At 39.3% G+C, this 21,992-nt stretch overlaps 2 protein-coding genes across 2 annotated transcripts; one reads left to right on the top strand and one right to left on the bottom strand.

Annotated features, from left to right (window-relative positions):
• The first annotated feature begins 1,351 nt into the window (after positions 1–1,351).
• On the top strand, positions 1,352–7,826 carry sp1 (sp1 transcription factor). The gene is made up of 6 exons (XM_038294753.1): positions 1,352–1,454; positions 1,979–2,052; positions 3,633–4,986; positions 5,619–5,757; positions 6,487–6,677; positions 6,777–7,826. Exons 1-6 carry the CDS (start codon positions 1,448–1,450, stop codon positions 7,079–7,081), a joined length of 2,070 nt encoding a protein of 689 aa, XP_038150681.1. The 5' UTR covers positions 1,352–1,447; the 3' UTR covers positions 7,082–7,826.
• A 670-nt stretch (positions 7,827–8,496) lies between these two features.
• LOC119789753 (cell division cycle-associated protein 7-like) lies at positions 8,497–20,513 on the bottom strand. Its single transcript, XM_038294855.1, has 9 exons — positions 20,458–20,513; positions 20,248–20,352; positions 15,108–15,467; positions 14,217–14,312; positions 13,930–14,082; positions 13,628–13,771; positions 10,476–10,625; positions 8,645–8,781; positions 8,497–8,562 (listed from the first exon to the last, which is right to left on the bottom strand). The coding sequence occupies exons 1-9, from the start codon at positions 20,467–20,469 to the stop codon at positions 8,520–8,522; spliced, it is 1,200 nt and encodes a 399-aa protein (XP_038150783.1). The 5' UTR covers positions 20,470–20,513; the 3' UTR covers positions 8,497–8,519.
• Between the last annotated feature and the right edge of the window lie 1,479 nt (positions 20,514–21,992).

Genomic DNA, 21,992 nt, shown 5'->3' with positions numbered 1-21,992 from the left:
AAGAGAGCTGCTGGGATATGAAACCATTTTTAGTGCCGCTAAGTGATTTCAGACTGGGGTGGGTCTATTTTGGATTCACTCCACCCTCTGTGGTGTTTACATGGGCACATGTGCTGCTTCATTGACAGCCCCCTTACTGTGATAAAAGCCCTCCCACCACAGGACAACTTTCCACTCCCAGCGCGGTTGCAGGCAGTGTGTGTGTGTGTGAGGATGATGATGGCGTTTCAGCTCCTCCCGCCAGCCGAGCAACCGGCCTCAGCCAGGGAGTGGCCAGCAGCCACGGAGGCAAGACTCAAACCCCCAATCCGCCCTCCTTTCTCCCCTCCTCCTTGTTCAAGGCTGCAGATGAACCCCTGCAGAAAATACTTTATTGTTTCATAAGATCGACTTTCATCATAAATGGAAGTTATCTGTATTTACTAAGCGTCATTGACGTTTGGTTATCTGTTTTTCGCAGACGCTTTTTATGCGAAAAACAGATAACCAAACGTCAATCATGTTCAGGAGCGCAACCTAACTTTTGTCCACGCCCATTTAACAGCTTTTCTCTAAATCTCGTGGCTGGTTGGGTTTTATAGGCGGTACCATTTACAGTAATTGGATAGAGAAGCTGTCATTTCAAAGGACGTCATAGCGAGGTGCGCTTGTTTTAAAATTAGTGAGAGCGCGAAAGTAAATTTAAAATACAAATTAAGTAGAGCTGTTTAAGTTAATCTGATTTACAGCTTCACGAAAAGCAAAACGGCTGCATATCTCACATAAAAAAACATAAATGCATTATTGATAGTATGCCTAATATCTGCATTTAGTGCTTATAACATATCTTATGGAATGTGATCTGCTAGCTATTCCTCAGAGGTCCCACCACTGTTTTCCCATTTATCCATATGGCCTCTTAATACAATAAGTAGGAGTGTGAAATGCTATTTGATTTTAGCAGATGAATGCATTATGTATTTTTTTTTTTTTATGGATTAATTTAAGTGCTTTTAATGATATCACTGTCCCATTAAAGTTTGGCTCTTGAAATTAAAACCCTTACTTAAACGTTGTTTAAAAAAAATAAATAAATAACAGAAAATATTAGAACTGTAAATTTACAGCCATATGTTTATATTACTGTTTTATATATATTACTATTTTGCACTCAAAAAAATGAAATTGTCCAGAGAGCTGTTTTTAAACGATTTTTTTTTGTTTGTTTTGTTTTACACAAGTTGACAAATCTGTTGAAGTCTATATCACACATAATACATGATTTTTGTAGGTGTAATGTTTTGAATTGATTTAAGTTTTTTCTTCTAACGGACTACACCGGTACTTAAATCGAACGCACCTTTGTTCCTCCTTCCAAGAGAGGGGAGGGAGACGTTAAGTTAGTGTGAAGTTGTGAAAAGTTCTCAAGCCGAAAAAAGAGCTAAGAAACTCCTCCCGTCTTCAAATTATGAGCAGTAAGTGAACTTTTAAAAACTCGGGGACCTATATAGGAGGCTAGTTTTATGTTAACAGTATGAAGTAAGGTCAGTTTGCCATATTTAATTCAGATTTAACACGACACCGTTTCGTTATCGATCGGACGTAAGAAGCAGTTTAGAAGTACGAAACTATAGTCAAACGCGACTTGTTTGATAATAAACATTTATATAAAGAAGGTAATTTTCTGTGCGATGTGCTTTTCATGTATTAATTTAACGCTTTTATTTTGATTCAAACAACTTATTGTATTTTTTCCTGAGCAACTGAAGCTGTATCGGTGACTTTAGCTAATGCTTAGCGAGTTTTCAACACATTACTAAGCTAATCAGCTAGCCTGCGGTCAACAGACACTGACGTCGATTTTATTGGTTTAATTTCTTCACATTTACAACACTTAGTAAAGCGTTTGTATGTGGGTGAGTTTATACTTTGTGAGGAAATGTTAGTGAGTGTCTTTGTTGCTTAAGAAGTCGGCGATCTTCCAACTCTTCTTCCGCAGATCAGCAGCAGGGTGAAATGGCCGCTGTGGAGAGTGGAGGAGGATTCAGTCAAAAGCGAAACACAAATTCACAAGTAGGTTAACCTGTCACACAAACCGGCTCCATTGTAACATTGATGTTTTGTGTGTATTGTCGGCGTGATTTCTGTTGACCCGTGTGTGTCTGGGATGTTGATTTTCCTCCCCGGAGCACATGTCACCGGGGTGGGGAATGGGCAGGTAGAGTTCGCCCACACGGGGTGTTCCCGTCTTCCCCGGGCACTTCTTGTGCGTTTCGTTCGGCCCATTTGGCTGGCCTCGGAGGGGGTGGCTTTGGGAGTGTGCTAGTTTATAGGGCAGGATAAAGTGTGGGAGGGCGATGGGTGGGTTTGGGGGGAGGGGAAGCTGAGCCCGCCGCCGCTCCTAAAAGAAATGTGGTCCCTCCCAAACTCAGCCCCCCATGTTTTCACTCTGAAGAACTCCATCAGAATGACTGCATTGTAACGTAGAAATCATAATAATGCATCAATTCCCACACAAAACCTGTCATTATGGTGGTAATCTGAAATCCCCTCACCAAGTGATTTGTTTAAAAACAGATCACCCTATTTTTACCAATACTACCTTCACCAGAACATGTGAAATACTTGTTACATTAATAAAGTGTATGTTTTATGCTTCTGCATATTTATTTAGCTAAATCTGGGATTGCTTGCATAATGCCAACCTCAAATAATTTATTTCATTCAGAGACAGTTAAATCCTGCCTACTGCTTTTGTTCAAGAAAGGGATGCATCCTTGCAGCTGTGTAGGAATGAATATTATCCAGGATGGTATAGTTAAAGAAAAAAGCCACCTCACAGTCTCTGACTTGATATGTGCACTATTTGGTAACCACAAAACACCCTTTCCTGCATTAACGTAGAAAATATTACCGCTGGTTTTCATGGTAAAAATACATTGATTAGGCTGTATTTAACACTGGTCAATTAAAAAAGGCAATAGAGAAGCACCAAACACCAGAATGTTACAGAACAAGCATGGTAGATGTAGCTTTATTGTCTGGGGTGAAAATGTACATTTTTATTGACCCAGAGTCGGTCCTCCAGGGCCGCTGTCCTGCAGGTCTTAAATGTTTCCCTGCTTCACCACAGTGGGTTATGATGATTGCAATTGAGAAAAAGCCTGTTAATCAGCTTTCAATTAAAAACAACTGTGCTGGAGCGAGGAGACCTCTAAAACCAGCAGGGCAGCGGTCCTTGAGGAGGACCAACTTTGGGTATGCCATGGCAAGATCAACCTTCCTGAAGTTGTTGATCATCTGTTCGGACTATAAGGAATGGTTTTCACCTATGCCATGCATATGCTATGCCGAAGATTCATCTGGAGGTATGGAGTGAGATGTCATCTGTTTAGCCTAAAAGGCTGACAACTTGAATTGCCAAGGTTTTGCATCTGCTATTTAATCAGATTTTTGTTTTTGTTTTTTTCCTATAAGCAACATTTTAAGAGAGCATTTCTGATTTCTAACAGCATCTTAATTTCCAACCCTAACGTGCTCTTCCGTCGAATTAATCGTATTACTGTTTTTGTTTTTTTAAGCGATCCAGAATTTTTGAATAGTAGTGTATGTTTCTGTTTAATCATAGTATCATTTCTTTATTTTACTCCCAGGACTCGCAGCAGCCATCTCCTCTGGCATTGTTGGCCGCCACGTGTAGTCGAATTGACACCCCTGGAGAGAACGACTCCTCAGCTGAGCAACAACAGAATCAGCAGCAGCTGGAGATAAACCAGGGTGTCTTCACCTCCACTGCCAACGGTTGGCAGGTCGTTCCTCTCAATGTCCACTCATCTTCAGCCTCCAACACCATCACCACTGATTCGTCAGGGGGGGATAATTGCAAGAGCAGGCAGGTGCTGTCAACATCATCAGCAGCTGCAAATACTCAGGGTCAGCAGCAACAGCAGTATGTAGTAGCTCAGGCTCCATCAATGCCAGGTCAACAGTTGCTTACCACTATCTCAGGTGTGATGCCTAATATACAGTACCAGGTTATACCCCAGTTTCAGACAGTAGATGGCCAGCAGCTACATTTTGCACATGCTCAGCAGGACCCCGCTGCATCTGCTGCAGCAGCACAAGGACAGCAGTTTCAGATCGTGTCCTCTCCCAACGGCCAGCAGATCATAGCTGCAACCAACAGAGCCGGTGCAGCAGGAAACATCATAACCATGCCCAGCGTCCTTCAGGGAGCAATCCCCATACAAAATATCAGCTTAGGCAACAGTGTTTTGCAAAACCAGCCACAGTTTCTGGCAAATATGCCATTGTCCCTGAATGGAAACATCACATTGTTGCCTGTTAGTACTGGCGCAGCAGGTGGAGATGCTAATGGTGGCGCGGATTCTGGAGGCAATCAGCTTGGACAACAACAGCAATCGCAGCAGCCAGCATCCTCTAACAGTGGGGGGAGTTACATGAGCACCGCATCAACCGCCACAACACAGACCTCGTCCTCGTACGGCGTCACCCAGACACAGAAGAGTAACGGGTCAGTGACGGGCACGTTTCAGCAGAACATCCCGATTCAGACAGACAACAGAGACGGACAGCAGCCTCAACAAATTCTAATCCAGCCTCAGCAGCTCATCCAGGGTGGAACAGCTCTGCAGACCATCCAGGCCAGCACTGCAGGCGGTCAGGCTGTGTTTGCAGCTCCAACACTCACTCAAGAAGGGCTTCAGAATTTACAAATCATGCCAAACACGGGCCCCATCCTCTTGCGCACTGTGGGCCCCAATGGGCAGGTGAGCTGGCAAACCATTCAGATCCAGAGTCCGACGGGGACACAGATAACACTGGCCCCAGTGCAGTCTCTGCCTCAGCTAGGCCAGGGTCAGGCGGCTGCTGTCAACACAGTGCAGATCCCAAGCCTCCAAACCATCAATCTAAACACACTTGGGAGCACCGGGCTGCAGATGCATCAGCTGCAGGGAGTTTCAATCCCCATCACCAGCACAACAGGTTAGTCAATATCAACGGTTTGAGTTACAGAAGTTCCTTTACAACTATTTTCTTTCAGATAATGTCCTTTTCCAAGTTAACATATTTATACATTGTAATCTAAGAAAAACAACTCAGAAATGTTATGAAAACAGCCTCTGCATTTCCTGATTTCATGATCAAATCTGGTTGGACAGGTTTAGCCATTGGTTGTTACCTGAAACTAAACCACACTGTGGCTGTTGGCATAACGTCCGTTTCCATTTACACACTAGTCGTGGTTTGGGCTCAACTGCACTGTTAGAACATGAGTTCATTTTTACCACCATTGGGTTTTAAGTTTTCCAGTATCTAGTTGATTTAGCTTAGAAAATGGCTCCTGTTGACATACAAGCAGATACATTTTTTTTTAAGTTAAGGGAATAATGAATGAGAGACTCAAAAAGATGTTAGGGAATGACTGCTGGATATCAGATATGAGTTATACCTACTAATAGCTTGTAAAATTCAGGTCAAAACAGGGATGGGTTGTAAATTTTTTAAATAGCTGAATATTTAGTAAAATACTTGAGGAATTTAAGACTAATAATTATTGTTTTAATGGATTTTGGTCCTAAACCTTTACTTGAATAATTTCTTATGCGTCCATACAGGAGACCAGGTATTGCAGACAGGTGAAGGTTTGGATGACAATGCAGTCATGGAAGACGAGGATTTGAGCCCACAACCTCAGGGACGCCGAAATCGGAGAGAAGCCTGTACCTGCCCCATGTGCAAAGATGGAGAGCCGCGGTATGTCACTACAGCAGCTATAACTGCTGTCTGAATGGGTTCATAGGGCAGTGATATGTTTTAAAGGAGGATTCTTCTTTTAGTTTATTCTGATTGTTTTGTGTAACTTAGAATTTAGTAAGATAAAAAAAAAAAAAAAATTAATTCACAACCCTAGATTTCCCCATATGATCAGCCTGCTGTATTTGGCGACATCTAGTGGCCAACCTGGACATAATATATATAGATTCAGGAAAGGTCAACAGCCTGTGAACAGCTAGTCTTATTGGCCCACTGGAACGAATTTGGAGGTTTTTGTTCCCACAAACATATTAAGATTATTTCTAGACTTTTAATGGTTTCTAGAATACAGAGTCCACCACTTATTAAAGCATATTCACTTAACACATGCATAGTTATATTTCTTTTTAAGGATTAAACTTTTTAGAGCTTGATGACAGATTTATTTTTCTACTTTGTAAACAAAGATTGCAACTATAAGAATTAAATTGGTTGTGACCTTTAAAACTATATACATTGCCAAAAACCTAATCTATTATCTTGTGTTATCAGCTGTCTATGATTTTGCTAGATTTTATGCAGATGGTTATTCAGTTCAGTCTCATTTTTTCTCAGGATAAAGATCATGATAGAAAGCTGTTTGTTAATGCAGCCTGTTTTCTGTAACACAGTTAAGCGAAACCTCTAGTAAAGGTATCAACTAAAATCTTTTATTGTGGTTTCATCCAGGGACCCAAATAAGAAGAAGCAGCACATCTGTCACATTAGCGGCTGTGGGAAGATTTATGGCAAGACCTCCCACCTTAGAGCCCATCTTCGTTGGCACACAGGGGAGCGTCCCTTCGTCTGCAACTGGTCTTTCTGTGGCAAACGATTCACACGTTCAGATGAGCTTCAGCGCCATAAGAGGACTCATACAGGTATGGGTTTTTCCAATTTCCAAGCTGTGTTTGAATGCAGATACATTCTGTATTTTATTTGAACAAAGTATTCTAATAAAATCATGTTTCTTTTTAAAGGGGAGAAAAAATTTGCATGCCCTGAGTGTCCCAAACGCTTCATGCGCAGTGACCACCTTTCCAAGCACATCAAGACCCACTCGAACAAGAAGGCACCCGTTAGCAGCAACAGCATCTCCGTGCCGGCCGACGACGCCTCTCCATCGGCAGGAACGGAAACGAGCGGAGGAGCCGGCTCAAACAATGACCAGCACACCATTGTTACCATGGAAACCCTATCTGCGGAAAGCCTTGCTAGGTTAGCCAGCAGTGGCATCAGCATGATGCAGGTGGACCTTCACCAGCTCAATGGAAATAGCTATTAAAGAAAGTGGAGAAAGATGCTGGAGGATAAAGTTGGACAGTGTGTGGGGGGGTTGAATGGGTTATGTTTCAGCAGAAATGCAACTTCTAGGAGATGTTGGTCTGGAGAGGAGTTCTCCAATGCTAATTTTTAGAACTGAGGCAGAACTTTTTATTTCAGTCTTGTATGTAGATGCCTGTGGTGTTTAGGGTTCAGGGATGGACAACTGAGGAAAGAATCTTAAATGAGAAATCACTGTGAAATCCTATTTCCTCAGAAAGGAAATGGCATTACACTAATGTCTGACCCCACAGATAGAGCCTTACCCCTGCTGCAGTGAAAGACAGGTCAGCACAAGTTCAGTCTAGGAAGAGATATCAAGTCAGACTCTTTACTGTTTCCCACCAGCTGCGTTTCATGTCCCTCAGACCAACAAGCCTCAAAATGAAATATCCTCATCGATTTTTTTCAAATCAAATAGTTTTATAGAGTTCAAGACAGAAGCACAAATTTGTTTGAGGATATTTGTGTCAGATGACTGAAATCCTGAGAAAACTCTTTAACCTCCTTAGTGAGAACTCTCAAGCCATTATGCTCTAATGTCAGAACGGTGAGGCATCTTTTCTATGTATATACTTTTTCTCCTTTTTGGTAAATAGTACAGACATTCTTAGCACAAGCAGGAATATATATATATATAACATAAGTGGTTGCCTTTGTCTGTACATCTTATGCACAATCAATCTTAATCTTATTTTTATATATATATATATATGTAGATGAAATTTGTAAACTTCAAAGCTTTTCATATAAGATCCAGAACTTCCAGTCTTTTTTTTTTTTTTTTTTCCATATTGGGCCTTTCTCCCCGTCATGTCAGTGATCCTTTTTCCACCTTTGGGTTATAGTTTTTGATTTATTAAATTGTCAGAATTATTCTGGCAATGATGTTCAGAAATACTGCATATACAAGCTCCAGACCAAAGGTTTATACTCCTAATTGAAACTACTTTAAAATCCGTGTTTGGTCCATAAGCTTTCTGAAGAGTACTTGCTTAGTGAGGCAAATGCCAAAATAACTGGAAAAAATGTCCAGCTTTAGGCAAATCATGTATGAACTTTCTGTATATGTCCAAACAAGTTCCAAAACGCATTGTCGGAATGTATTTGGATAACTTTTTTTTTCTTTGTAATTATGCTTCGTGAAACAATTGTAACCTGTGCAATGTATGTTTTAAACATCAGATCATTGGATAACAAGTGCTCTTACCTCCTTTCCCCAGTTTTAAATAAGGGATTTTATAACATGTTTATACAACTACTGCAAATGCCAAACGCTGGATTAAAAGGACATCTTTCTCATTTGCAAACACGTCTTTAGCTTTTTTCACAACCACAAAGGAAAGCAAAAATGTAAAAAACATTTATTTAAAAAAGGTAACGGGTAAAACAAATTGAAATCACATCTCGGTTTTCTCCTCAACCTCCAGTTTTTCATGCAGACTGCAAGGACAAAAAAAAAACACTGATTCATTCAAATTGCTTAATATCAGAATCAGCTTACAAAGGCATGAGTGCACCTTACCTGCTGAGGTAGGAGTGAACATTAGAGAACCCGTGGTACTGAGCCAGAGGAAATAAGATCCCTGTAGGACAACGGCCCTCACGCTGACGGCAGAAGCTGCAGTTGCAAATACCTCGGCATGGGGGGCACTTCCAGTCCTGAGGAGACACCATAAAGCTTTAATAGGGGGAACAATAAGTAACATTTTTAATTTGACTCTATGGTAGGTTACTGGCCTCATTTTTTACTTGGAGTGAAATCAAATTTAGAAAAATGAGAATGCAGAGATGGGTTTTATCTATGTGTAGGAGACGAACCAGCAGAGGTGATACTAGTCTCAGAGCTAAACTGAAGAGTAAGGAACGTTATTTTTACACTTAACTTTATTCTAAATTTGGGGTTATTGACTCCTAAACCAAACCCAACTTTCAGACCACTAAAGAAATCGTTCTGCCACGCCCACGCATAGCCAATCATTGGCCACCCCATGCTTATGAATTACATCCCAATGGGATGTAATTCATAAGCAGTTGGCCTCTAAAAAATTGTAATCTTGCAACTAATTTCATAATTGAATTGTTTGTACATTAACAATAAGCTAGTTTGTGTGCTTAACGGAAGACAAACTTATGCATCTGCAAGTCATCTAGGAGTCTAAGTAGAAATAAATAATGATTTAACATATTAGTATAACAGTATAGTGAACAATTTATCTGCAAATTTAGGTAATTATTTTGTTTTTAATAAATGCAAAATTCCAAGTCTACAGTGAGAGCTGGAAGTAGCAAAAACCAAAGCTTAATGGATATTAAAACATTAGAGGTGTGCATGCACGGCAAGAACAGGCCAGTAGATGAGATTATTTTTTGGGAACCTTGAAGCTGAAAGAAGATGGTTCTTTATACCTTTAGTTTGGAAAGAAGGGATGTTTATTAGTGAGGCAGGACTAGAAAAATTTAGTTTGTCTTTTTTTGAAAAACAGAGGTTGTGCTGGTTCATGTCCCTGCTGGTACAGTGTAGACTGATCCCAAACTGATTCTAACACCTATTCACTTTTAGCCACCGCTCAGTGCAAGTAAATAGTTTGTTTTATCCTGTTGATAACACAGGAAACGATAAATTGTCAAAGTATATCCTATAGCTCTTTTTCCCTTTCCTATAACACACTGCAAAGGAACCAAGGAAACAGACAGCAGTGTGGTAGAAAAACGTATCCAAAAAGCAGGAAAAACCTTAATCTTCAGATGCAAAGGTGCACTACTGCAAATAGTTCAGAGATACATGATGTAGTATAGAGCAAAATGAACACATTTGGTAAAACCTCCTTATGTGCAGCCACAAAGAATTGTGGTTTGTGGGTAATTTGGGATTTAAGGGTGTGGAACAGTGGGAACAACCCTTTTCTGGGCAGCAGTCCATGACCTTATTCTTAGGATAGACTTGATGCCACAATAGTGACCCAAAAGTATTCCAGACAGTCAAAACAGAGAAAAACAAATGAAAATTTTTACAGTTCTAACCTAAAAAAATAAAAAACATTTTTGCTGGGCTTGTAGCTTAAACACAGTTATTGTTAAAACTTCTGTATATTCAAAAAGAACTTGAGAAAACAGTACAAGTTTTAATTTATTACCGTAAAGAATTTGATCCAAAAGGTCAAATTTAACTGATAATAAAATACTTTATTAATTCAAGGTCTTTCAAAGTAAAGTTTGCTTCTTTGAAACTAAATTCATAAAAGTTTAAACAAGAGTTTGTTACAGTATCCTATTTTATTTGAAAGAATATAACTGATCATCAGAACAAGCTGTTTTATGTGAATCGCAGTGTGCAGCGGGTGGATAGCACTGACCGGATCAAGCAGTGCCTTCTTGACATCCTCGCCATATCTGTTCCTCAGGCATGGTCCGCAGAACTGACCCTGAATCCCCCGACAGCTCTCGCTGCGGCAGCACGTCTTTGTGTCCACGGTTTTCTGGCGGCACTGATGACAAGTGGAACCCTGACAAGACAAAAAAAACAAAAAAAAACAGGATACATTAAAACATTGATAATGATTAGATGTGGCTAGAAGCAAAATGGCTGCTCCTCATTGCAGAGGTGATCTGGATCCCAGACAGGTGTGAGCAAAGTAACTGTAAAATGTATTCATCCTGAAAAAAAAAAAATATATATATATATATATATATATAAAATAGATATTTAATAGAAAACACAGGCAGGTACCATAAACCAGAACATAAAAACATTTCTTGTCTCTAATTTTAGTAAAACATGATATAAATTCATAGCAAAATATAAATAGATGTTTTCATACGTTTTCCAGCATCATACCATGGCACATTTGGTTTTCACTAAATCAAGAGCCTGTTTTCATTTGCGTGTTACTTATAACTATACGTTTATAGTTGGACATTCAAACTATCAATTTCCCATACCTACTGACGATATGTTGGGTTTTTTGTACTACAGGTGCTGGTCATAAAATTAGAATATCATGAAAAAGTAGATTGATTTCAGTAATTCCATTTAAAAAGTGAAACTTGTATATTATATTCATACATTACATACAAACTCATATATTTCAGATGTTTATTTTGTTTAATTTTGATGATTACAAATGACAACAAATGAAAATCTCAAATTCATCATATCAGAAAATTAGAATATTGTGAAAAGGTTCAAAATTGATGGCCCCTGGTGCCACACTCTAATCAGCTAATTAACTCAAACCACCTGCAAAAGCCTTTAAATGGTCTTTCAGTCTAGTTCTATAGGCTACACAATCATGGGGAAGACTGCTGACTTGACAGTTGTCCAAAAGACGACCATCGACACCTTGCACAAGGAGGGCAAGACACAAAAGGTAATCGCTAAAGAGGCTGGCTGTTCACAGAGCTCAGTGTCCAAGCACATTAATAGAGAGGCGAAGGGAAGGAAAAGATGTGGTCGAAAAAAGTGTACAAGCAAGAGAGATAACCGCACCCTGGAGAGGATTGTGAAACAAAACCCATTCAAAAATGTGGGGGAGATTCACAAAGAGTGGACTGCAGCTGGAGTGAGTGCTTCAAGAACCACCACACACAGACGTATGAAAGACATGGGTTTCTGCTGTCGCATTCCTTGTGTCAAGCCACTCTTGAACCACAGACAGCGTCAGAAGCGTCTTGCCTGGGCTAAAGAGAAACAGGACTGGACTGCTGGTGAGTGGTCCAAAGTCATGTTCTCTGATGAAAGTAAATTTTGCATTTCCTTTGGAAATCAAGGTCCCAGAGTCTGGAGGAAAAGAAGAGAGGCACTTCATCCACGTTGCTTGAAGTCCAGTGTAAAGTTTCCACAGTCAGTGATGGTTTGGGGTGCCATGTCATCTGCTGGTGTTGGTCCATTGTGTTTTCTGAGGTCCAGGGTCAACGCAGCCACATACCAGGAAGTTTTAGAGCACTTCATGCTTCCTGCAGCTGACCAACTTTTTGGAGATGCAGATTTCATTTTCCAACAGGACTTGGCACCTGCACACAGTGCCAAAGCTACCAGTACCTGGTTGAAGGACCATGGTATCCCTGTTCTTAATTGGCCAGCAAACTCTCCTGACCTTAACCCCATAGAAAATCTATGGGGTATTGTGAAGAAGAAGATGCAATACACCAGACCCAACAATTCAGAAGAGCTAAAAGCCACTATTAGAGCAACCTGGGCTATCATAACACCTGAGCAGTGCCACAGACTGATCGACTCCATGCCACGCCGCATTGCTGCAGTAATACAGGCCAAAGGAGGCCCAACTAAATACTGAGTGCTGTACATGCTCATACTTTTCATGTTCATACTTTTCAGTTGGCCAACATTTCTATAAATCCTTTGTTTTTATTGGTCTTCAGTAATATTCTAATTTTCTGATATGATGAATTTGAGATTTTCATTTGTTGTCATTTGTAATCATCAAAATTAAACAAAATAAACATCTGAAATATATGAGTTTGTATGTAATGTATGAATATAATATACAAGTTTCACTTTTTAAATGGAATTACTGAAATCAATCTACTTTTTCATGATATTCTAATTTTATGACCAGCACCTGTATTGATAAAAATTATTTTGATGAGAATCTGTTAGTGCTACAGATATCTGATATGACTGTTAAGTTATGACTAAATTTAATGGTCTCTGTAAAGTGCCTGGAGATGACATATGATGTGAATTGGTGCTATATAAATATACTGATTTCAATTGAAATATAAAAAAAAAAATTGGCTGCATGCAGATTAGTAAAAAAAAAAAAAAAAAAGTCTAATAAATCATTATATTTTAAACTGATCCTGATTTGGATCCAGGGCAATTTAATAGACAAAAAAAAAAAATTACTGTAGAATGCCAAGGCCGGTCATCTCCTTTTATGATTAGTGCGATGAAAAAAAACAAAAAGTAAAACCAGTTAAGTGTTTTTATTACCGCCACCTGCTGGACTGAAGGTGTAAGTCAGTTTTTCTTTAGTTGATTCAGATAATGGCTCGTGGCCCAACCGAAGGCACACAAAGCCCCAGGATTTGTTTGACCACTGAGGAATAAATCCTGCAGCTTTAAGAGGAAAAAGAGCTACTTCGTGCTAAAATTAGTAAAACTGTAAGAGCAATTGCTGCAAACTGTAGTCCAGCGGTATTTTTGAGACATTCACCAGTTTTAGAACTAAATGTTTTGTTGCACTAATAAGTGCAACAGTTTCTTATTCATATACAGATACTCTTGCTCTAGTTCGTTTTATTATGAACAAGTCTAGGAAACAATAATTTTCTTAAACTGAGACCATTTAAAAAAAAATGTTAGTTAAAAGTTCCAGGAAGAAAACACAGGCATCCTTTTACCAACATATGTTTAATAAATTAATTTAGTTGATTAATTACAGTAGCACAATGTTAGAGAACTTGGCAGGAGAAGCGGTGTAAAGGATTATTGAAGAAATCCATTTTGTACCCTTATTAATATGAATTTTACCAGTTAACTTACTGTGACACTGTTGTACACCTTGTCAGTCATATTGTCAGCCACCAACTCCAGCTCCTCTGTAGTGATGTCTTCTACTGGACGGATTATATGAGGTTTGCTCTGATTGGGTCGTGGAGTGCCACGACAGCGAGGAGCTCGATGCACCTTGAAACAAGTTTTGCAAGTTTTGGATTACTTGCATTGAATGCTAAAATAAGAGCCCACATAACTCTTAGAATTTATTACCATTCCTAATCATATCAGAAGCTGCATGAGGTGTAAAAACAGACATTGTCTTATTGTTAATTAATTTGTTAACTGACCTCCAGCAGTTCCTCCTCCAAGGTAAGCTCCACGTCTGCCTGCTGCTGAGCTGGAGGGTCCTCGATTCCCCCCATAGAGCGGGTCTGTCTGCGAGAAGCCCGCTCTGGATTCCTCCTGGATTCCCCGTCAATCAGAGCACGGTGAGGTGCACACTTTAAATTAGAAATAAATCAACAGTCACACAGTGCAATAAATGCAGTTGTGCCTCCCCCCTAAAATCAGGCAGCTCTTACTCTGTCAGCTTCATATAGTAGAGGAAAAGATATCGATTTTCAATCATACTTACGGGGCTTTTTCTTTTAGTAGTCTGTCTGCCTGATTGTTTTTTCAAAACCCCAACCCCTCCTGTCATTTTCTGCAGATCGGCCATCAGCTGAGCTAGCTGTTGGGAAATAAAGATGAAAATAACACACAAATGAGCATCAGTGCTTAATCTATAAACTCTAAAACTAGCATTAGAAGTATGTTGTTGACTATAACGCAACTGGCTCATAAATGAAAACCTTATGTATAGACATACTAACCTAAATCATAGCACTAAGTAGTTTGTTTAGCATTAGGACCTCTAGATGACAATATCTTTATTAGCATTTAGGAACTATACAATTCCCCACAATCCTTTGCATGGCAAAGCATATAGGCAACATAATATTTCTTCACATGTGCCATGTGTGACACATTCAAATGTATCCATCTCCATATGTTTTGGTTTTTATCATGTAGAGCTTAAGCTATCTGCTACATTTGTGTAGTTTTGCCGAGCTCTTTTTAGGAAGGCCGTAGTCCCGGTTTGACTAGCATCATCCATGTGTGTTTCTGCTCCATAATGACGTTCATAATGCTGAGATAATTCACAGTACTCTAATTCAAGATAAGAATAATATTACAAGTAAAAAATAATTATATAATTTGAATAAAATAATTAGTGCAGATTACTCAAGCATCTTGAAAAAACACTGAGTTTTAAGGTGTTTTTATTCCAAGCTTTAGTTGAGTTTAGATACACATTGATGTGTTGTTAAGGAAAAAATATTTACAAATGTCTAATTAAATGTTTTTTGTTTTTTTTTTTGTTTTTTGTTTTTTTATATATCCCACATTTACCTGGACACCCACATCACACATATTATTAAACCTCTGCTTGCAACTTGTGGAACATACAAGTTTCTGTTGTTACCATTGCTTTGTTGGCCTTGATGTTCTTCTCTCTCTTGGCCAGGAAATTGTCCGACTCATCGCTTGCAGATCCTGATCCATGCTCCTCAGCCCCACACGGTTGACTCACAGCGGTCTCCTTATCCTCAAATTTCACGCGTCTGCCCTTCTTCTTTTTTTTGGGCTCTCTAGGCCTCTTTACTCCCCTCTTTGACGTTATATCACTCTCCTCCTCTGCATCTTCATACTCTAGCTGGAGAGAAGGAGCAGGGCGAAGTGCAATCCTCAGCCTGAACGGCTCATGGGCACCAGGGGGTTCAGATGTGGCCTCCAGCTCCATGGGAGGGGAGTCAGGTTGTGCTTCATGAGGAATATCTAAAATCTGTATGTGGAAAGAAGGATTTTCCATAAAAATGCACAGCGGAGTTTATTAACAACAAAACAAAGAAAGACTGTGGCAACATGTATGTAACAATGGAATTGTTAGAAACAAGTAAAACATTTGAATTAATGATATATTTAATTGCCAGTATTAAATATCTTCACAAAAGTGTAAGAACATACTACGGAAAGAACATACCACGGAAGATGGATTAGGTCCACTGAAACCAAAAAAAGTTAACTGATTTTTAAATGTTATTTCAGTTTTATATGGGGAAAGAAGTCAGAATTCTGACTTTAATCTCAGAATTGTGTATCTTACAGTTTTTCTTGATTGTTTACACACAAATATTGGTACTTGAAACACAATGACCACAAAATGTAACTCATGCACCAACCCCCTGAACCAATTCTGCTAAACTACAAGCACAATTCCTGCTTTACACTCAAATTGCAGTTCTAAAACACACTTTTTCCAAAACTCTACACACAATTGTCATAAAGAAAATCTTTTGTTTTCACAAGGAACACACTGTTATTCAAAACTCTAAAGTTAATTTCCCTACTATGCACACTGACTCCTCACATGGGCAAACACCTAACACACATGTTTCCACTCAGCAATCAGAGCTTTAGCATAAAAGGGCAACAGGTGAGCTCTTCTGTTTTGGAGCAATGGAGGCCAATGTTGTAAACAGAGGCAGAGCCAGAGCCAGAGCCAGAGGAGTGAGAGTAAGAGGAGGATGATGGGGAGGACGAGGACGAGGAAGGCCAAGGACAATCATTTCTGATGAGATCCGAGCCACTTTGGTTGACCATGTCTACTCTCACTACAAAACTGCAGTACTGCATATCAATACAGTACTCAATGAGTACAGTAGTACAGTATTACCTGTGGACTGTTCTGTAGGACATTGTGTTTCGAGTATTTGGGAAATGTAGTCCTACACAGTATTTACAGTATTGCACTCTTTGTATTGCAGAACTGAAAGATTACCAACAAGAGGTGGACGGGGCCGTCTTCTGTCTCCTGAACAGGAAAGAGAGATCATGAACATGGTTCTTGAAAATAACGCCATTACCTTACGACAAATATAAAGAAAAACAATAGAAAACAATGAGATATTTCAAAATATTGATAGGGTAAGTTTATCAACGCTGGACCGTGTCTTGCACAGAAATAAACTGAGGATGAAGCAGGTCTACAGGGTGCCATTTGAGCGCAATTCAGAAAGAGTCAAAGAATTGCGATATAACTATGTGCAAGTACGTCCTATACATTCCCACCCTTGATGCATACTGTCAACATTGTATAAATCATACATATTTCTTTCTATTATATTGTAATCATAATGATTGTGCTTCACAATAGTGACCGCTCCATGTCTACTTCTGATATTGTCATGTGTGTTTCAGAGAGTCCTTGAGCTGGAGGTGGATGCAGTGGAGCACCAGTTCTTCTTCATTGATGAGGTTGGATTCAACCTCACAAAAAGACGAAGGAGGGGAAGGAATATAATCGGCCAGCGTGCCATTGTTGAAGTCCCTGGCCAGCACGGAGGGAACATCACAATGTGTGCAGCGATGACCCACCATGGCATCATCCATCACCATGCTACCCTTGGCCCCTACAACACTGCCCATCTGATCACATTCCTGGACACCCTACACAACACACTCATTCCACCAGATCAGATAGACGGCCCAGAGCAGCTCAGGTACGTTGTCATTTGGGACAACGTAAGCTTCCACCGGGCTGCTCTGGTTCACTGACCCCCCACGCTTTTCAGTTGTTTATCTCCCTCCATATTCTCCATTCCTCAATCCTATTGAGGAATTTTTTTCTGCCTGGAGATGGAAAGTGTACGACCTAAATTCAGAAACGCGTATACCCCTTTTCCAAGCTATGGAAGACGCATGTGGAGATATAGCAGTTGATGCTTTTCATGGCTGGATTCGCCATGCTAGGCGATATTTCCCCCGCTGCTTGGCCAGGGAAAACATTGCTTGTGATGTAGATGAGGTGCTGTGGCCAGACCGAAACAGAAGAGAGGATGCAGCATAGTTTATTTTGTTTTTTTTTTTTTATTATTACTGTAACTGTATACAGTAAAATCTTCTGCACTGTATGTGCAACTTTGTGTCGGTTGGGATGTACACTGTGTACATTGTTTTGTGGCAAAAATAGTTTGTTACAGTATATTTGTGTGTTCTGAGTATAAAAACAATATTCTAAAGTATTTTACAACGCACTTACAGGTGCTGGTCATAAAATTAGAATATCATGAAAAAGTAGATTGATTTCAGTAATTCCATTTAAAAAGTGAAACTTGTATATTATATTAATACATTACATACAAACTCATATATTTCAGATGTTTATTTTGTTTAATTTTGATGATTACAAATGACAACAAATGAAAATCTCAAATTCATCATATCAGAAAATTAGAATATTACTGAAGACCAATAAAAACAAAGGATTTATAGAAATGTTGGCCAACTGAAAAGTATGAACATGAAAAGTATGAGCATGTACAGCACTCAGTATTTAGTTGGGCCTCCTTTGGCCTGTATTACTGCAGCAATGCGGCGTGGCATGGAGTCGATCAGTCTGTGGCACTGCTCAGGTGTTATGATAGCCCAGGCTGCTCTAATAGTGGCTTTTAGCTCTTCTGAATTGTTGGGTCTGGTGTATTGCATCTTCTTCTTCACAATACCCCATAGATTTTCTATGGGGTTAAGGTCAGGAGAGTTTGCTGGCCAATTAAGAACAGGGATACCATGGTCCTTCAACCAGGTACTGGTAGCTTTGGCACTGTGTGCAGGTGCCAAGTCCTGTTGGAAAATGAAATCTGCATCTCCAAAAAGTTGGTCAGCTGCAGGAAGCATGAAGTGCTCTAAAACTTCCTGGTATGTGGCTGCGTTGACCCTGGACCTCAGAAAACACAATGGACCAACACCAGCAGATGACATGGCACCCCAAACCATCACTGACTGTGGAAACTTTACACTGGACTTCAAGCAACGTGGATGAAGTGCCTCTCTTCTTTTCCTCCAGACTCTGGGACCTTGATTTCCAAAGGAAATGCAAAATTTACTTTCATCAGAGAACATGACTTTGGACCACTCACCAGCAGTCCAGTCCTGTTTCTCTTTAGCCCAGGCAAGACGCTTCTGACGCTGTCTGTGGTTCAAGAGTGGCTTGACACAAGGAATGCGACAGCAGAAACCCATGTCTTTCATACGTCTGTGTGTGGTGGTTCTTGAAGCACTCACTCCAGCTGCAGTCCACTCTTTGTGAATCTCCCCCACATTTTTGAATGGGTTTTGTTTCACAATCCTCTCCAGGGTGCGGTTATCTCTCTTGCTTGTACACTTTTTTCGACCACATCTTTTCCTTCCCTTCGCCTCTCTATTAATGTGCTTGGACACTGAGCTCTGTGAACAGCCAGCCTCTTTAGCGATGACCTTTTGTGTCTTGCCCTCCTTGTGCAAGGTGTCGATGGTCGTCTTTTGGACAACTGTCAAGTCAGCAGTCTTCCCCATGATTGTGTAGCCTATAGAACTAGACTGAAAGACCATTTAAAGGCTTTTGCAGGTGGTTTGAGTTAATTAGCTGATTAGAGTGTGGCACCAGGGGCCATCAATTTTGAACCTTTTCACAATATTCTAATTTTCTGATATGATGAATTTGAGATTTTCATTTGTTGTCATTTGTAATCATCAAAATTAAACAAAATAAACATCTGAAATATATGAGTTTGTATGTAATGTATGAATATAATATACAAGTTTCACTTTTTAAATGGAATTACTGAAATCAATCTACTTTTTCATGATATTCTAATTTTATGACCAGCACCTGTATGTATTTAATGTCCGTAGTAAGTGTAACACTGAACAAAAAGTCATTATGATGAATGGAGAATGGTGTTTTACACTGAGCACATCAGTGTTTAAATGCTTTTTTTAATTGTCTGTTCATATGATAGTTTGTGTGTGTCATCTGAACACAAAATGGCCTTTTGTGAAGAGATAAAACTGTTTTGAATGTAAAGTTTCATTTTGCAGGAGATTTGAAGGGTTTTGCCCATTGTGTGTGTGTTTGTTGGATTTGTGTGAAGAGTTCTGAGAATACGAGGCATGTTTTCAGAAATGCGTGTAAACAATCCAGAAAAACTGTAATGTAGATAGGCACCATGAAGGAAGATATGTGGGAGCACTCAGCTTCACTGACAAAGATGTGAGTTGTTCGGGAAGGCCAGTGACACATTGGTGGAAAATGCTGTTTCATTAATGGAAGAGCAGAAGGTGATTAAAACAAGAGAGCTACTCTCTAAAACAGACATGGCTTCAGCTTGATGCTAACATGTTTGTTAGCTGTCAGACTTCTGAGAAAAAAGTCAAACTTCTGGGATTAAAGTCAAAATTCTGGGATTAAAGTCAGACTTCTGAGAAAAAAAAGTCAGACTTCTGGGATTAAAGCCAAAAGTCTGGGATTAAAGCCAAAATTCTGGGGTTAAAGCCAAAATTCTGGGATTAAAGCCAGACTTCTGAGAAAAAAAGTTAGACTTCTGGGATTAAAGCCAAAATTCTGGGATTAAAGCCAGAATTGTGAGAAAAAAGTCAGACTTCTGTGAAAAAAATTCACAATTCTGAAAAAAAGTCAGAATTCTGGGATTAAAGTCAGAATTCTATTATACTGAAATAAAATTTAAAAATCAGTTAATTTGTTGTTGTTTTTTTCCCAGTGGCCCTAATCCTCTTCTGTAACATACCGTGTCTGTGACCTCAGAGTCAGAAAAACCATCAAACGTCTCAGCACTGTCAGAGTCCTCTGCAAAGACCTCAGCTAGTTTCTTCATTTTAGCTTCATACGCCGCCTGTTTATAAACAATAAAAATAGCTTGTAAAAACATTAATATATGAATACCTGGTTATATTCAGTGGCTTTTTAATGCGCAAAAAAACCCCATAAGATTCTGTACCTTTTCACTCATGACTCCACAGGTGAAAACTTTGCTAGGTTATGCAGCAGTTCAAGCTTGATTGGAAATCAATCGCGCTTGTTTTAAGGTTTTGGACACACCGAGTGGGGCGGGGCTTTAATTGTAGAGTGCACATTTATAACTCCACCCTCTCAGCGTGATGCGGTAGTTTAGTATCCGTTATTGGTTGTTTTAAATTTTACTTTTGTCGCTCCAACTGAGGTAAACCAGTCAATAAGTGGGATAAATATTTTTGCAAATAAAACACTAACACAAGTGTCTATCCCTTATACTAACTGTCATCCTTAAAGTGAATTTTATCTAATTAGCCTAGAGAGTCATATAAATTATTGCCTTTATGATATCTGTAATTAGGGCTGTACTTTTTGAGGAATATTAAATCAAACTTTATCAATCAACAAATGATTAATTGATGAGCTGCCATTTTCTACAAAACGTGGATTTCTCTTTAACAAGATTTTTTTTCCCCATACCATGAAGGGCTATTTTTTTTTCTTACCTGTGCTGAATTTAATAAAGGGTTGTTGTTGTTTTTTTTTTGCCTTTTTTTTTATTAGAATCTATTGTGTCAGCTGTTTAATATACTGGCTAAAAAAAACAGTTTTTTCAAACACATTATAAAAATGTAGACAGATTTATAAAAATACAACAAATCAGGAATTGATAACAAGATGAATCTGTGGGTATATGGCTGTAATAAAAATGCTGTCAGCCTGCTTTTTATTTCTGTCAGACTTTACTTGCCACTTCATGTCAGGGAAGTGGACTTGGCCTGTGACATAGCTTTGATTTCAGTGTAATTTAGCAATCAGTGTCTCTTAGCAGTGTTTAGGGCTTGACACACTGGAGGTGACGTTGCTCCCATTCATTCTTTTCCTAAAGACGTCAGGTGATGAGCTGACAATCTCAATCCCTTCCTCCAACCAAGAAACAAGTGAAATTTAATGATGATAAAGATTTTACTTTATTGATCTGACATTAAAAACATTTACCTCTGCATTTATCCCTTGGTGAGCAGTGGGCTGCCATTGTGGGGCGCCCAGGGAGCAGTGTGGTGGTTAAGGGTCTTTGCTCAGGGATCAGAGTGGTAGTCTGTGGGAGTGGGGCTCAAACTCAGAACCTCAGAATTCTAAGCACTATGCCCTAATCACTAGGCTGCCATTTATGCATTGGAAATTTTGAGCTTATCCAAATAGATGTGCACATACACATCTTTAATTTGGTTGAAAAGCTGACACTGCTCTGCTATGCAGCATGACATAATAGACTCTATTTAGGTCACAACTTAAGGAAGCAGTGGAGTGTTCCATCTTAACAAACAGAAACACATAGTGCATACTGCATCATTGTTACCAAAAGACAACAAAATTTTCAGATATTATTTGTAAAAAAATATATATATATTTCGTTAGATACCTCTATACAGTAGACTGAGTCTCCTTACAATACTGAAGACATTCATTAGAAAGTTTAAAGGGTGTAAATGCTTTTTCAATGCGACATTACTCATTTTT

This window comes from Cyprinodon tularosa, unplaced genomic scaffold (assembly GCF_016077235.1).
Source record: "Cyprinodon tularosa strain WSP-4 unplaced genomic scaffold, ASM1607723v1 ctg10, whole genome shotgun sequence".
Taxonomy (NCBI): Eukaryota; Metazoa; Chordata; class Actinopteri; order Cyprinodontiformes; family Cyprinodontidae; genus Cyprinodon; species Cyprinodon tularosa.
This window is presented reverse-complemented; position numbering and strand designations above follow the sequence as displayed.